General features: G+C 39.1%; 1 protein-coding gene across 5 annotated transcripts; it reads right to left on the bottom strand.

Annotated features, from left to right (window-relative positions):
- Positions 1-617: 617 nt before the first annotated feature.
- On the bottom strand, positions 618-15717 carry si:ch211-69b7.6 (neuroblast differentiation-associated protein AHNAK). Of its 5 annotated transcripts, none has more exons than XM_063883419.1 (6): positions 15497-15717; positions 10868-10911; positions 10617-10736; positions 9973-10142; positions 9551-9847; positions 618-6757 (listed from the first exon to the last, which is right to left on the bottom strand). In XM_063883419.1, the coding sequence occupies exons 4-6, from the start codon at positions 10066-10068 to the stop codon at positions 1322-1324; spliced, it is 5829 nt and encodes a 1942-aa protein (XP_063739489.1). In that variant the 5' UTR covers positions 10069-10142; positions 10617-10736; positions 10868-10911; positions 15497-15717; the 3' UTR covers positions 618-1321. The 5 variants fall into 5 exon arrangements, with proteins under 5 accessions (XP_063739489.1, XP_063739488.1, XP_063739487.1 ...); XM_063883418.1 differs by having other exon boundaries at positions 618-6871; XM_063883417.1 differs by lacking the exons at positions 9551-9847; positions 9973-10142; positions 10617-10736; positions 10868-10911; positions 15497-15717 and having other exon boundaries at positions 618-6622; positions 6737-9537.
- Positions 15718-16912: the final 1195 nt, after the last annotated feature.

Below are 16912 nucleotides of genomic sequence, written 5' to 3' on the forward strand. Positions count from 1 at the left end.
GAATACTCTGTCACAGTAAAAGTATTCTAAATGTTCCTCCAGTGAAAGTAGAAAGTACTCTCCTCTAAATGTACTTAAAGTAGCGACAGTAAAAGTAGTCATTGTTTGATTGGTCCATTTCAGAATAATATCTCTGATATGTTTTATAATGATTGATCATTAAAGTGTTCTCAGAGCTGGTAAAGGTGCAGCTAGTTTGAATGGCTTTGTATACTGCAGGGTAGCTGCTGGATTTACTGCAGGTGAACTAAAGTCTGAGTTAAGGGAGATTATATTTACCATCATTAATCCAGATCTGTAACTAAAGGTGTTAAATACATGTAGTGAAGTAGAAGTATACTGTTTACCTCTGAATTGTGGCCGAGAAGGAGTACAATTACCTCAAAATTGTTTTTTATTAAGTACAGTCCCCACTGTGCGACTAATGAAGGATTCTGAGTAAATGTACTTAATTACTTTACACCACTGATATGTTGTATACACAAAGGTTCACATGAGGGGTAGACATCTAAAGTAATACAAATTACTTTCATTAAATAAATAAAAACTGTTCATGTTTTATTATTTTATGGTTTTGTGGTGTAACTCTTCCAGCCCCAAATGAATTAGGAAACAGATACTGTACAAATTCTCTGTGTTTATTATTTTGTACAATGCTATAACAAACAAAATGGTAGATCCATCGTAACACATTTAAGAGCTTCATGGTTACTTATAAAATGACTTAGGTCCGTTTTTTTACAGTTTAGTACAGAAAGTAATCTTGAATAATTTCATTAACATTCATTATATTTATGCTCAGAAACCTTAAGGTAACAAAGAATGGTCATAAAAACTATGTATACGTCCCCAAAGAATACAAGATAAAGAATAGATTTACAGTAAAATATAAACATATGCACATCTTTGGTTATTTCAACATTTCGTTGATAATGTATTTCTTTAAAACTAACATTTTATCGTAGAATAGTACCCATAAATCCACTCATTTAGGGTAGGGTTTCAAAGTCGAGTGGTGATTGTTAACATTTAAGGAGCCATAACTTAACTCAATGTACATGGAAAGAATACCTACTTTTCGAGTACAAGTATTGTAAAATACAAACAGAACGTTAACATGAAACAAGTGCAAGGATGCGGCAGTGTAATGTAAACTGGATCATTACAAAGCAACTATATTGGCTTTATACACAAACACACAAACAAACAAATGTAAAAGATGTAGAAATCACACAATCAACAGCTGAACTCAAAATAAATAAACCCCAATATAAAAAAATAACACAAAATAGACATTTGTTTTACATCTGTTCCTTGAAACTTACATGAGGTTGGAAAAAAAGAAACCTGACCCCCCTGTTACGTCATTTTGTCCAAGAACTTCTAGGTCTACGTTTCGTGGACGAAAGTTAGGCCCCCCGAGAGTGTTATATTTTCGGTTTGGCGTTCTTTGATTTTGTGGTTGGTTGGGGAAAACAGTGACGTAGTATCCGTCTGAACTGTCAGGTACTCTTATTCTTTGATCTTGAGCGAACTGTGGCAAACGTGTGTGATGTACCTGCTGCATTGATCTTGGATCCTGAGAGACATTTTGCACACGTGCGTTAGCTACCTGCTGCATTGATCTTGGATCCTGAGGGACATTTTGCATACGTGCGTTAGCTACCTGCTGCATTGATCTTGGATTTTGAGTGAACTGTGACAAACGAGCATTAGCTACCTGCTGCATTAATCTTGGATCCTGAGGGACATTTTGCAAACGTGCATTAGCTACCTGCTGCATTGATCTTGGATCCTGAGAGAACTGTGGAAAACGTGCATTAGGTACTTGCTTCATTGTTCTTGGATCCTGAGAGAACTGTGGCATGCGTGCATTAGGTACCTGCTGCATTGTTCTTGGATCTTGAGAGAACTGTGGCATGCGTGCGTTAGGTACCTGCTGCATTGATCTGGGCCTTGAATGTATTTGAATGTCACCAGGAGGAATTCTTCTGGCTTGTCTGGGGTCCCTCATGTCAAGATTAACACCTGACGGGAACATTGCCTGTCCACGGTGGCCTTGTGCCTGTACGTCCAATCTCGAACCTCTGGCTCTGAGTACATGATCTTTTCCTGTGAAATCATCAATGTTGAGATCTGAACGGTTGTAATCAAACATGGGGTTAAAACCAGCATCCACCATAGGGTAGCTGGACATAACTTTGGTCCTCTGTGGTTGTCTGTCAGCGTGATGAAGTCTGACATCTCCATCTATATCCAGTGCAGGCATTCTCATGTTTACCCCTGGGATATCTGACCTAAACTGATTCCTATTGGAAGGTCCTCCGAAATGTAGTGAAGGATCATCCATGTTAAGCTCTGGAGATTTGAGATGCAGTTGGGGACTCCGCATTACCATTTTCGGCATGTTTGGAGAGGTAACATTTGGGCCTGTGAAATCCCCAATCAACTGTTGTGGTTTCATGTTCATTTTTGTATTCAGGGGGGATCTCAGAGATGCATCAAAGTCAATATCGCACCCTTCCCTGTTAAGATCTGGACCTCCAAACTGAGGCAGCTTGAAAGAAGGACGTTTAAATTTGTTGCCTTCCATATCAAAATCAGCCTGAGGACCATGGATGTTTCCTGAGGGTATGCTCATGTCAAAGTCGGGGCCACTTATTCCTCCTTTGACATTAGGGGCATTGAAGTTCATGTCAGGTCGGCCTATGTTACCATCTATTCCTAGATCAGGACGTTTTGCATTGAAGTCTAGATTGGGAGCTTTGAAACTGGTATCAGGTAGATTGAAGTCTGGCATATTAATACCAGGGCCCTTCAGTTTAGGTCCTGAAAGACTCATGTCTGGTATTTTTGCTTTAGGTCCAGAGAGACTGAAGTCTGGTGCGTTTAAACTTGGCATTTTAAATTTTCCATTTGGACCACTGACATCTACATTTGGGATATTCAGGTCAGGCCCTTGCATGCCTCCATTTATGTCAACATTAGGGCCCTTTGGCATCTTGATTTGGGGCATTTTGAACTTCGCATCAGGTAAACCAATGTTTAGATCTGGAGTGTCCGTATCAAACTTTGGAGCCTTAAGGTCCATGTCTGGCAATCCCAATTTGGGGACATTGATTCCACCTTTCAATTTTGGAGCTTTGAGATTAAGATCTGGTGATTTGAAGTCAAAGTTTGGGCCATCGAACTCAGGACTGTGAAATCCCACATCTGGCATTTTCAAATGTGGCTTTTTGAAATGTCCATGTCCAGATGGGCTACCAAAACCAACATCTGGCATTTCAAAGTTAGTTTTGGGTGCTTTTAGGTTGACATCTGGTGCATTGATATCAATGTCTGGGCCATCAAAGTTTCCATCAATCTCAGGTCCTTTTAGGCCTGGTAGACTAACTTTAGGCATTTTTAATTTTGGCATTTTCAGCTTTGCTTTAGGTGAACCAATGTTGATATCTGGAGTGTTCATGTCTAATTTGGGTGCTTTAAGGTTGCCTTTTGGTAATGTGCCTGAAAGATCGAGTTTAGGCATTTTCATTTTGCCTGAGGGAGCATTAATGTCCCAGTCTGGAGCATGAAGCTCTGGCATTGTCAGTTTACCTGATGGCATGTTCAGTTTTGGAGTGTTGAAGTCAACCTTTGGCATGTTGATCTCTGGTGCATTTAAACCACCACTGAAGTTAGGGCCAGACATATCTAGATCAGGAGTTTTCAGGCCCAGGTTAGGGGCATCCAACTTTGGACCAGAAAGCCCAAAATCAGGCATGTTAAAATGCGGCTTTTTGAATTTTCCAGATGGACCAGATATGTCCAGATCTGGTGTCTTCAGGTCCAGGTTAGGGCCATCTATTTTTGGACCAGAAAGACCAAAATCAGGCATGTTAAAATGTGGCTTTTTGAATTTTCCAGATGGACCAGATATGTCCAGATCTGGTGTTTTCAGGCCCAGGTCAGGGCCATCTATTTTTGGACCAGAAAGACCAAAATCAGGCATGTTAAAATGCGGCTTTTTGAATTTTCCAGATGGACCAGATATACCAACATCTGGTATTTCCAAATCAGCTTTAGGACCTTTGAGGTTGACATTGGGTACGTTAACATCAAGATCTGGGCCATCCAAGTTTCCGTCAATTTCAGGTCCTTTGAGGTTTGTTTTACCAAATTTAGGCATTTTAAATTTGGGCATTTTAAATTTTGCTTTGGGTGAACCAATGTTGACATCTGGGGTATTCATGTCTAACTTTGGAGCTTTAAGGTTCATTTTTGGTAAGTCCAAGTCAGGAGCCTCAAATCCACCCTTTATCTTTGGAGCATTCAGACTCAAATCTGGTGATTTCAGATCTGTGTTAAAGTCCAGATTTGGTCCCTTTGGTAGGGTACCTGAAAGATTGAATTTAGGCATTTTCATTTTGCCTGAAGGAGCGTTTACATCCCAGTCTGGAGCATGAAGCTCTGGCATTTTCAGTTTACCTGATGGCATGTCTAAGTTCAACTTTGGGGTATTAAGGTCCAGTTTGGGGGCTTTAAGATCAAACTTGGGCATGTTGATGTCTGGTGCATTTAACCCACCACTGAAGTTAGGCCCAGATATATCTAGATCAGGTGTCTTCAGGTCCAGGTTAGGGCCATCTATCTTTGGACCAGATAACCCAAAATCAGGCATGTTAAAATGTGGCTTTTTGAATTTTCCAGATGGACCAGATATGTCCAGATCTGGTGTCTTCAGGTCCAGGTTAGGGCCATCTATCTTTGGACCAGATAACCCAAAATCAGGCATGTTAAAATGTGGCTTTTTGAATTTTCCAGATGGACCAGATATGTCCAGATCTGGTGTTTTCAGGTCCAGGTTAGGGCCATCTATTTTTGGACCCGAAAGACCCAAATCAGGCATGTTAAAATGTGGCTTTTTGAATTTTCCAGATATATCCAGATCTGGTGTTTTCAGGTCCAGGTCAGGGCCATCTATTTTTGGACCAGATAACCCAAAATCAGGCATGTTAAAATGCGGCTTTTTGAATTTTCCAGATGGACCAGATATATCAAGATCAGGCATTTCAAAATCAGCTTTAGGACCTTTGAGGTTGACATTGGGTACGTTAACATCAAGATCTGGGCCATCCAAGTTTCCGTCAATTTCAGGTCCTTTGAGGTTTGGTTTACCAAATTTAGGCATTTTAAATTTGGGCATTTTAAATTTTGCTTTGGGTGAACCAATGTTGACATCTGGGGTATTCATGTCTAACTTTGGAGCTTTAAGGTTCATTTTTGGTAAGTCCAAGTCAGGAGCATCAAATCCACCCTTTATCTTTGGAGCATTCAGACTCAGATCTGGTGATTTCAGATCTGTGTTAAAGTCCAGATTTGGTCCCTTTGGTAGGGTACCTGAAAGATTGAATTTAGGCATTTTCATTTTGCCTGAGGGAGCGTTTACATCCCAGTCCGGAGCATGAAGCTCTGGCATTTTCAGTTTACCTGATGGCATGTCTAAGTTCAACTTTGGGGTATTAAAGTCCAGTTTGGGGGCTTTAAGATCAACATTGGGCATGTTGATGTCTGGTGCATTTAACCCACCACTGAAGTTAGGGCCAGATATATCTAGATCAGGTGTCTTCAGGTCCAGGTTAGGGCCATCTATCTTTGGACCAGATAACCCAAAATCAGGCATGTTAAAATGCGGCTTTTTGAATTTTCCAGATGGACCAGATATGTCCAGATCTGGTGTTTTCAGGTCCAGTTTAGGGCCATCTATTTTTGGACCCGAAAGACCAAAATCAGGCATGTTAAAATGTGGCTTTTTGAATTTTCCAGATGGACCAGATATGTCCAGATCTGGTGTCTTCAGGTCCAGGTTAGGGCCATCTATTTTTGGACCCGAAAGACCAAAATCAGGCATGTTAAAATGCGGCTTTTTGAATTTTCCAGATGGACCAGATATGTCCAGATCTGGTGTTTTCAGGTCCAGGTTAGGGCCATCTATTTTTGGACCAGATAGCCCCAAATCAGGCATGTTAAAATGTGGCTTTTTGAATTTTCCAGATGGACCAGATATATCAAGATCAGGCATTTCAAAATCAGCTTTAGGACCTTTGAGGTTGACATTGGGTACGTTAACATCAAGATCTGGGCCATCCAAGTTTCCGTCAATTTCAGGTCCTTTGAGGTTTGGTTTACCAAATTTAGGCATTTTAAATTTGGGCATTTTAAATTTTGCTTTGGGTGAACCAATGTTGACATCTGGGGTATTCATGTCTAACTTTGGAGCTTTAAGGTTCATTTTTGGTAAGTCCAAGTCAGGAGCCTCAAATCCACCCTTTATCTTTGGAGCATTCAGACTCAGATCTGGTGATTTCAGATCTGTGTTAAAGTCCAGATTTGGTCCCTTTGGTAGGGTACCTGAAAGATTGAATTTAGGCATTTTCATTTTGCCTGAGGGAGCGTTTACATCCCAGTCTGGAGCATGAAGCTCTGGCATTTTCAGTTTACCTGATGGCATGTCTAAGTTCAACTTTGGGGTATTAAGGTCCAGTTTGGGGGCTTTAAGATCAAACTTGGGCATGTTGATGTCTGGTGCATTTAACCCACCACTGAAGTTAGGCCCAGATATATCTAGATCAGGTGTCTTCAGGTCCAGGTCAGGGCCATCCATTTTTGGACCAGAAAGCCCAAAATCAGGCATGTTAAAATGTGGCTTTTTGAATTTTCCAGATGGACCAGATATATCCAGATCTGGTGTTTTCAGGTCCAGGTTAGGGCCATCTATCTTTGGACCAGATAGCCCAAAATCAGGCATGTTAAAATGTGGCTTTTTGAATTTTCCAGATGGACCAGATATATCCAGATCTGGTGTTTTCAGGTCCAGGTCAGGGCCATCTATCTGTGGACCAGAAAGACCAAAATCAGGCATGTTAAAATGTGGCTTTTTGAATTTTCCAGATGGACCAGATATATCAACATCTGGCATTTCCAAATCAGCTTTAGGACCTTTGAGGTTGACATTAGGGATATTTACATCAAGATCTGGACCATCAAAGTTTCCACCGATATCAGGTCCTTTGAGGTTTGGTTTACCAAATTTAGGCATTTTAAATTTGGGCATTTTAAATTTTGCTTTGGGTGAACCAATGTTGACATCTGGGGTATTCATGTCTAACTTTGGAGCTTTAAGGTTCAATTTTGGTAAGTCCAAGTCAGGAGCATCAAATTCACCCTTTATCTTTGGAGCATTCAGACTCAGATCTGGTGATTTCAGATCTGTGTTAAAGTCCAGATTTGGTCCCTTTGGTAGGGTACCTGAAAGATTGAATTTAGGCATCTTCATTTTGCCTGAGGGAGCGTTTACATCCCAGTCTGGAGCATGAAGCTCTGGCATTTTCAGTTTACCTGATGGCATGTCTAAGTTCAGTTTCGGGGTGTTGAGGCCAAACTTTGGCATGTTTATGTCTGGTGCATTAAAGGCACCATGAAGGTTAGGACCAGATATATCTAGATCAGGTGTTTTCAGGTCAGCTTTAGGACCTTTGAGATTGATATTAGGTGCATTGATATCAAGGTCTGGACCATCCAAATTCCCATCGATCTCAGGTCCTTTTAGGCCTGGAAGACCAAATTTGGGCATCTTCAATTTTGGCATATTTAAATTTGCTTTGGGTGAACCGATGTTGACATCTGGAGTGTTCATATCAAACTTGGGAGTATCAATATGCATGTCAGGAGCATTCAAGTTAATATTTGGTTTCTTCATTGCTGGTACTTTGAATTTACCTGAGGGCATATCAAAGTCGACGCCTGGGCCAGAAAGATCTAGTTTGGGTTTATTAAGGTCCATCTCAGGCAAATTCAAATCTGGAGAGCCAATAGCACCCTTAAATTTAGGGGCTGTGAGATCAAAGTCAGGAGTCCTTAGTTCACCATCAGGCCCTTTTAGCTTTGGTCCTGACAATCCAAAATCTGGCATATTAAAACTTGGCATCTTCATTTTTCCTGATGGACTTCCAATATCAGGCATTTTCAGATTTGACCTTGGACCTTTCAGATCAAGTGAAGGTGCATTAAAGTCAAAGTCTGGTTTAGACACATTTACATCCAGGTTACCTGATGGCAGGTCTGGTCTGTCTAAAGATGCATCAATTCCTCCTTTTGGACCTGACAAGTCTAAGCGTGGCATATTAAACTTTGGCACTGAGAATTTCCCCTTGGGGGAACCAGTGTCAAAATCTGGAGAGTGGAGGTCCAAATTTGGAGCTCTAAGATTCATTTTTGGTACACTCACATCTGGTACATCGATGCCTTTGATCTTTGGTGATTTCAGAGCTAGTTCGGGTGTTTTCATCCCTGTGTTCAGATCCACATCTTTATTCTTTGGCAATGTCCCAAAGAGCTTCACTTTTGGCTTTTTAACCTTGCCTGAGGGAGCATCAAGGTCTAATTTACCAGAAGGCATTGTAATATCCAGATCAGGGGTATTTAGGTCTAGATTTGGGCCTTTGAGATCACCACCAGGTAGGTTGATTCCCATCCCTTTAAACTTTGGAGCATTTAACTCCATGTCTGGAGTTTTCAGCTCATATTCCGGACCTTTCATTTTAGGCCCAGATAGCCCAAATCCTGGCATTTTGAATTTTCCAGATGGGCCTGTAAAATCCAAATCAGTTGAGGGTGGTGCTGAAAACCCCACATCTGGTCCCTCTAAATCTCCATCAAAATCTGGAACCTTAAAGTCTGGTAAATCAAATTTGGGCATTTTAAACCGAGGAGCCTTGTATTTTGTACCTTGAACTTTAGTGTCAACCAGTAGATTTGGTCCATCAACTTTTGGTAGATTTACATTTGATGCAAGCAATCCATCTTTTATCTTTGGTGTTTTGAGACTAAAGTCACGTGCTTCAACATCAGCTTTAACTTTGCCAAATTTGGGTATTGGCATTCTACCAGATGGGGCATCCACATCCAAATCTGAAGACCTCAGATTAATCTTTGGTTTCTTAAATGGATCTTTGACTTTACCTGAAGGCATGTTAATGTGCGGCCCGTGTACATCAAGTTGTGAAGCATCTACACCTGGCATTTCTAGGTCTAAGTCAGTAGGTCTTCCAGACAGCCTCAGCTTGGGCGACTCTAGATAACCAGAAGGGTTGTCCACATTAAGATCTGGATTTTTGTGTCTCTTGGAATACCTGAGTCCAACTTTACCTGAGGTCCCTGTATCTGGTGTGTTGACCTCACCTTCTGAACTACTAAAAGAAGGTCCAGATAGGCCCAAGTCTGGCAGTTTGAATTTTGGCATTTTGTTTGTTCCTTCAATGCCCACTTTGGGGCCATCAAAGTCAAAGGATGGACCTGTGATCATTCCCCCTTTACGGTTAATCCCCATGTCAGGTGCACTAACATTTAGACCCTTTAAGTCCATTCCCATTTCTGGAGATCTAAAATGTCCATTGCCTTCCACTCCAATTTGAGGTCTTTTAAGGTTTGGGCCCTCTGGTAATGATCCAGACACATACAAGTCTGGAGCGTTAAACTGTGGACCTCTAGCATCGACTTTCAGTCTTGGTACCTGAGCTCCACTGATAGTAGTCCCATTGGATCCAAAACCCAGCGGTGGAAGGTTCAGGTTGCTGTTGTATGTTAATTCTCCACCTTCATCAGATTGTGAATCGTCATCAATGTCTGTGATCAGAGGCTTGGGTTTCATAAGTCCAAAGTCAACTCCAAGGCGAGGCAACCCAATTTCATGCTTTGGGTTGACCTGAGAATAGACTGGTTCCATTGGCTTGGTGCTTAACTCCTCCTCACTTTTCATAAACCTCTTGATTTTGGCATTGTAGAGTTTGCTGTAAGAATCATTCAGCATCTGGAAACACAAACCACAACTTGGTGATTAGAATGTAAGTTTAATGTTTCCATCAAGGTTACAATTCTCCAGCAAATGAACATTAAAGAGCTCTTGTTTGCTTTGATAATATAACAACTACCTACCATCTCAGGACTCTTGGTTATCTGGTCCAGGTTTCCGAGGCTCTTGCTCATTTTATTCCTGGTGAGTACTTGGAACTTGTCATCGTACGGCTTCATCAGCTTCAACACTTCCAACACCTCCGTTTTTGATAGCTGATCGAAATTGATCGTGCCCCCCAAAATCTCATCCCCTGAAAAACGAAATTCAAGTGTGTGCATTAAAAAGTAGTTGATGTGTAATTCACGTCACTTAAAGGCTTCATTTCAGAACTAATAAAACTTGGCACTACGTTTTAACATTTGATAGAGGTCAGAAGAGCCTTTATAAAAGAACTGCTATGCTGTACTTCAACCACAGAGTGTCAACAGACATCAACACCAAGTGAATTTAAATATGCAATCCATTTCAATCTGGCTGGATATTGAAATGTGTAAAATTCTCTACACTTCTCAGGAATATTCAGGAGATTCAAGCATTAACAAGCAACCAATGCACTGCACATTTGAAGTGTCTCCCAAGGTTTAGCAAACCTACAATTTGAGGCACAAAGTTTTTCTGGAACTGAGACTAGAGTTAAAGCTGTGTAAACTCAAAAAGAAAATATATGTCTTGCTTCAAAACACTCAGAAAAAAAAGGTTTTCAGTCGCAAGTGGAGGTTCATACCCTCCCTCAGCCCCTGATTGGCTGAGGCGCTGTCGTTGATGCTGGAAACAACGAGCCCTCCCTCCTCCGACTGCTCCAGGGTCAGGGCGTCGGAGAAACTCTTCCCCTGCGGTGCGAAGGCTGCAAACAAAGACATTTCATGAGGTGTAAAATAGAAACACGCCTCAACAGGTTGAGCTACAAACATTTTAACTGTGCATTTAACAAACATTTTAATCACAGAACTTAAACAAGAGGAAGACGTTTCCTACCATGATCTCTGTCACAGCTGCATTAAAAGCCCCTCTGATTAAACCTTTAGGAGAAAAGAAAATGTTCATTAAACAACATAAAGCATTTTTTTAAAACTTGAGAACATACAGTGCAGCTTGAGATTGACCTTATATTTATACAACTCCACTTCAATCAGAGGTTTACTCCACTACATGTATTTAACACCTTTAGTTGCTAGGCAGATTAATATGAATGATGGTAAATATAATCTCCCTTAAATCAGACTTTAGTTCACCTGCAGTAAATCCAGCAGCTACCCTGCAGTATACAAAGCCATTCAAACTAGCTGCACCTTTACCAGCTCTGAGAACACTTTAATGATCAATTATTATAAAACATATCAGAGATATTATTCTGAAATGGACCAATCAGACAATGACTACTTTTACTGTCGCTACTTTAAGTACATTTAGAGGAGAGTACTTTCTACTTTCACTGGAGGAACATTTAGAATACTTTCACTGTGACAGAGTATTCCTACACTCTGGTACTTCTACTTTACTCAAGAACAAGACCTGAGTACTTCTACTTTACTCAAGATCTGAGTACTTCTACTTTACTCAAGTACAAGATCTGAGTACTTCTACTTTACTCAAGTACAAGATCTGAGTACTTCTACTTTACTCAAGTACAAGATCTGAGTACTTCTACTTTACTCAAGTACAAGATCTGAGTACTTCTACTTTACTCAAGTACAAGATCTGAGTACTTCTACTTTTACTCAAGTACAAGATCTGAGTACTTCTACTTTACTCAAGTACAAGATCTGAGTACTTTTACTTTTACTCAAGAACAAGATCTGAGTACTTCTACTTTTACTCAAGTACAAGACCTGAGTACTTCTACTTTTACTCAAGTACAAGATCTGAGTACTTCTACTTTACTCAAGTACAAGATCTGAGTACTTCTACTTTACTCAAGTACAAGATCTGAGTACTTCTACTTTACTCAAGTACAAGATCTGAGTACTTCTACTTTACTCAAGTACAAGATCTGAGTACTTCTACTTTTACTCAAGTACAAGATCTGAGTACTTTTACTCAAGAACAAGATCTGAGTACTTCTACTTTTACTCAAGTACAAGACCTGAGTACTTCTACTTTTACTCAAGTACAAGATCTGAGTACTTCTACTTTTACTCAAGTACAACATCTGAGTACTTCTACTTTTATTCAAGTACAAGATCTGAGTACTTCTACTTTTACTCAAGTACAAGATCTGAGTACTTCTACTTTTACTCAAGAACAAGATCTGAGTACTTCTACTTTTACTCAAGTACAAGATCTGAGTACTTCTACTTTTACTCAAGAACAAGATCTGAGTACTTCTACTTTTACTCAAGAACAAGATCTGAGTACTTCTACTTTTACTCAAGAACAAGATCTGAGTACTTCTACTTTTACTCAAGTAAAAGATCTGAGTACTTCTACTTTTACTCAAGTACCAGATGTGAGTACTTCTCCCCTCCCTGGTTAGCAGCGGTGGAATGTGAGTAATGGGACAATGTGCATTTACATAATTACTGTTATTACGTTTAATTTTCACCTACTTTTACTTTACTTGGAATTCCCAATGACTGCTATTTTGTACTTGTACTTCATACGTTTTTGGAGTCAAATGTAATTTGTACTACATTTATTGGACAGTTTTAGGTACTTTGCATGTTAACATCATCAGTGCAATACATGCAGACTCATAACCATAGATACGTCTACAAAGCAAAAAAATAATGAAATAAAATAACTGCATAATGAGTACTTTTTAAAATAGTGTTACGTACATTCTGATGCTGATACTTTTAACATTAACTTAAGAAAAAATGAGTGTATTTTTACACAGTACTGCTTCAGCCAGAGTACTACAGTTTTACTTCTTAATTCATTTAAACCGTGAGGTGAAGGAAGACCATTTATGAAGTCTCTGTGCAGGTTTGTCTTGGTGGAAAATAAAAACACCTGTATGTCTTGTATTGTCGCAGGGTTTCGAACAGGTCGGGGAAAGTATGTTTTTTGACACAAAGGGGTTGAAACATAGCTCTTGCTCTAACTTCCAACTCAGAAGCTATGTTTTCCAATAGCACATGAATGCACCACTCTGGGAAACTTCAGTCAGTTTTAACCGCATTTCCAAGCACACCTTCGAAAGTACAAGATCATAAAAGAGATATTTGGGTGGGGCGTATTTACCGAGCAAACCAAACACTTTCTGTGAAAAGACATTTGTTTTTTTATTACATTTGGAAGAATCAACAAATAAAAAATGTGGATATGGTTCAGAAAGCAAGGTTTTAACACCAAAAAAACCAAGAGATTATTGAAGAATGTATATTGGTTTAAAGAAATTCATATCTGCACACGTGTGTCATTTAAAAGCTCACTTTAAATTGACATTAAGAGAGATTTAAGTGGGTTTTACCACTCTTTATGTTGCTATTGTATATATGTTCAATAAACCAAGAGTTTCTAGTCCAACATAAATACTATGTACTATGATTCTCTCAGTGGATCACATAACTAGAGTTTAAATAAATAAGCAGCATCCAGTACAGTTTGAGTACATGCTGCCTGTCTGACTGTATGTATATACTGTAGTGACCCCCCCAGGTCTCTCAGCAGGTCACCTCTAAGGTATTTGAGATATGGCTTTGAGGAAAACCAGGAACAAGTTTATCGGGAGAGCGGCGAACAAGAGGTCTGTTGTTGGGTGTTTCCTTTTTAAAAAGTCAGAAGGGACCACACCCACAACTTTCAGTATAGCAAAACTCTGGCAGACCGCTACTAAATCAAGAGACACTGTGTTCTGTTAGGATTATGGGAAATCATGTAAACTCATGAGAGAATAAATGGAATAAAGCTTTATTCCAACTGCAGTTTTAAATTCACACTTCATAATAAAAGTAAATATATTAAGATGCTAAGAGCCCCAGGTCAAATGTATTATTATGTATAAAACAAAAGCCGATTTGTTTCACAATTGACAAAGATTGTTAGGCTTTAACGCAACAAATATTCTATGTTATTAGGAATAAGGAAATAAAGGAATGCGCTTTTCTACAATACAAATGTGCTTTTTGCAGGATTATCTCGATACCAATTTGATCATTTCCAAACAAATCCAAATAATATAACAGCAAATTATTTTCCATTCCTTTTTAAGTGAAACAATAGTTAAATATGGAGCTTCATTTCTATAATTATCAGGTGCTTAAGATCTGAATCTAGCCAAGTCTAAGTCAACATTTATTTCATTTATTTAAGACAACTTCAAATAAAAAAGGTGTAATGATACTACAATATAAAAAGACACAACAATGCCAGTATTGAAATCAATCAGAAAACGTATTATATGTCGGTAAAATTGTCCTTCATCACAAAATATAACAATAGTGTTGTTTCAGATTATTCACATTTACATGATGTTACACACTTGGCCCTGTTTGACATCTGAGATATTAAAGGAGGCAGCTCATTTACCACCTAAAAAGTTAGGTATTACACATTTCACATTAAGGCAAAGTGCACCTGTCTGCAGTTATAAATAGGAAGTTCAGTCAGAAGGAGCTGAATGCAGAGTCTGGATCAAGAAATACTCATTTTTGTTTCATTAGCAACACAAGATAGTTTTTAAGAGCAGCAGAGCAACTAAGTGGACATTTAGAAATGAGAAAATCATATTTTACGTTATTATTATTATTATTATTATTATTATTATTATTATTACTATTATTATTATTATTATTATTATTATTATTATTATTATTATTACTATTATTATTATTATTATTACTATTATTATTATTATTATTATTATTACTATTATTATTATTATTATTATTATTATTATTATTATTATTATTATTACTATTATTATTATTATTATTATTATTATTATTATTACTATTATTATTATTATTATTACTATTATTATTATTATTATTATTATTATTATTACTATTATTATTATTATTATTATTATTATTATTATTACTATTATTATTATTATTATTATTATTATTATTATTACTATTATTATTATTATTATTATTATTATTATTATTATTATTATTATTTATGTTTTATCTTATTTTGAATTATTTATATATTTTTTCCTGAATGGGTTATCCATCTTTTTCGTTTTTATTCTCTTGCCTATTCCACCTCCTTGCATTCCCTAAAAAGCTTATATATCACGAACACATGCTGCATGTATGCTGAAAGGTTTTAACGTTGGACCTAAATTGAATTGTTAAGGCACTTTGAGCTGCATCTTGTGTAAGGGGAAGCGCTGCTCAAGTTAAGCTTTATTCTTCTGATTACTTTGAATTGAAAGAAGCCTTTTCTGTGGGTTTTCCTGAGAAAGAAATAGCGTTAATATAAGCTAGTGAAAGAGCATAGAACTGTGTGCAAGAAAGAAAACACAGCCAGTAATACAAAAAGCATGCCTGCTAGTTGAAGAGTTAAATCCAACAAAAAAAATGAAGTTTTCCCACAATTTCTCTAACGAGTCCAGATGAGCACTGACTCAAAAATGCCTGTGTGATGTCACCTGAAACCAAAACCTGCCACCTAAATTACAACCACGCAGTAAAATGTATAAATGACACTGACCTCCAGGTCCATCCTGCGGCTGTTTGGTCCTCCGTGTTGTTGAAATAGTGTCAGAGTTTCTGCTCAGCGTTATGAGTCCATGCTGGTTGCTCTGCCGGCTGGGAGTGAGCGGAGGAGCAGCAGGCGGGAGCACTGCACCTCACCTGAAGCAGACAAACCTGTTCCACCTCTAAGGTCCCTCCGTCAGTCACTGTCAAAACATACACACACACAGACGTTCACATCACACACACACCCTCGTGCAAACACACCCGGACGACAACACGCCCTGCCTCTCATACTGTACACAACACACACAACACAGAGACTCACAGCGGCAGACACACGTCCAACCTGTATCTCTGACCCACTTTCCTCACGTGTCAACACATCTGTTCCTAGAAGCACACACACACAGACACACACACACACACACACACACACACACACACACACACACACACACACACACACACACACACACACACACACACACACACACACACACACACATACACACACATACACACACACACACACACACACACAGTTCATATCAGTATGTAGTGTCTCTCCTGGGACATGTCTCCATGCTCTAATGTTCAGAAAGCTCTTTATGTTTCTCATACTGCCTGTGCTGCAGCACCTCTGTTCACCCTCTGTCTGAAACCAGAGCCCAGTCTGCTCTAATTGGTTAGCTGGCCGCCTATGTTGTGATTGCTCAACCGCTTAGAGATGTCCCGCCCCTGAGTTTATCACATACAATGTGATGGAGCGCTGACCAATAGAAGAGCGAGTGTTTCATAGTGATGTCACTATGTTCAGAAAGTAAACAAAGGAGTCCAATGGAGGCGTTTCAGGCAGTGTATAGGAGAATTAAAAAGGTAATTCATATTTTGTATTGATATTTGGAATCTGTGACGTAAAAGAAAGACTAAAATGTACAAAATCTCCCCAAGAAATACTGAAGTCTAAGTAAAGCAGCACACACGAGTACCTTGAATTTATCCTCAGGTAAAGCTAAAGACATGCCCGTTTAGTCGGAGCTTTCATGCATTTATTATATTGTATTTTTTTGTTCTGCTCTTGCATACAGTACGTCTTGTCTGTGAAGCCCACACATTTTGAGGCGAGCGTTATCGTGGAAACCTCGACTTTCAGGAATCAACGCGGAGCAGAAAAACACAAACCAAACACTCCCCCTGACAACGTGATAAGCGTGCTAACGTGAGAAATATGCTGACCTGTGCCAAAGGGAGCGGCAGGCGTGACTCACTCTGAACACAGCCACAGAGTGTGTGTGTGTGTGTGTGTGTGTGTGTGTGTCTGGACTGAAAGAAAAGAGAAATTTCAGTTGCATTCACACACTCGTTATGTAACTCTACCTGGAAAAAGCTCAGGCTGTGACTCTCCAGAAAACCTGGGGAAAATAGAACA

This window comes from Eleginops maclovinus, chromosome 5 (genome assembly GCF_036324505.1).
Source record: "Eleginops maclovinus isolate JMC-PN-2008 ecotype Puerto Natales chromosome 5, JC_Emac_rtc_rv5, whole genome shotgun sequence".
Classification (NCBI taxonomy): Eukaryota; Metazoa; Chordata; class Actinopteri; order Perciformes; family Eleginopidae; genus Eleginops; species Eleginops maclovinus.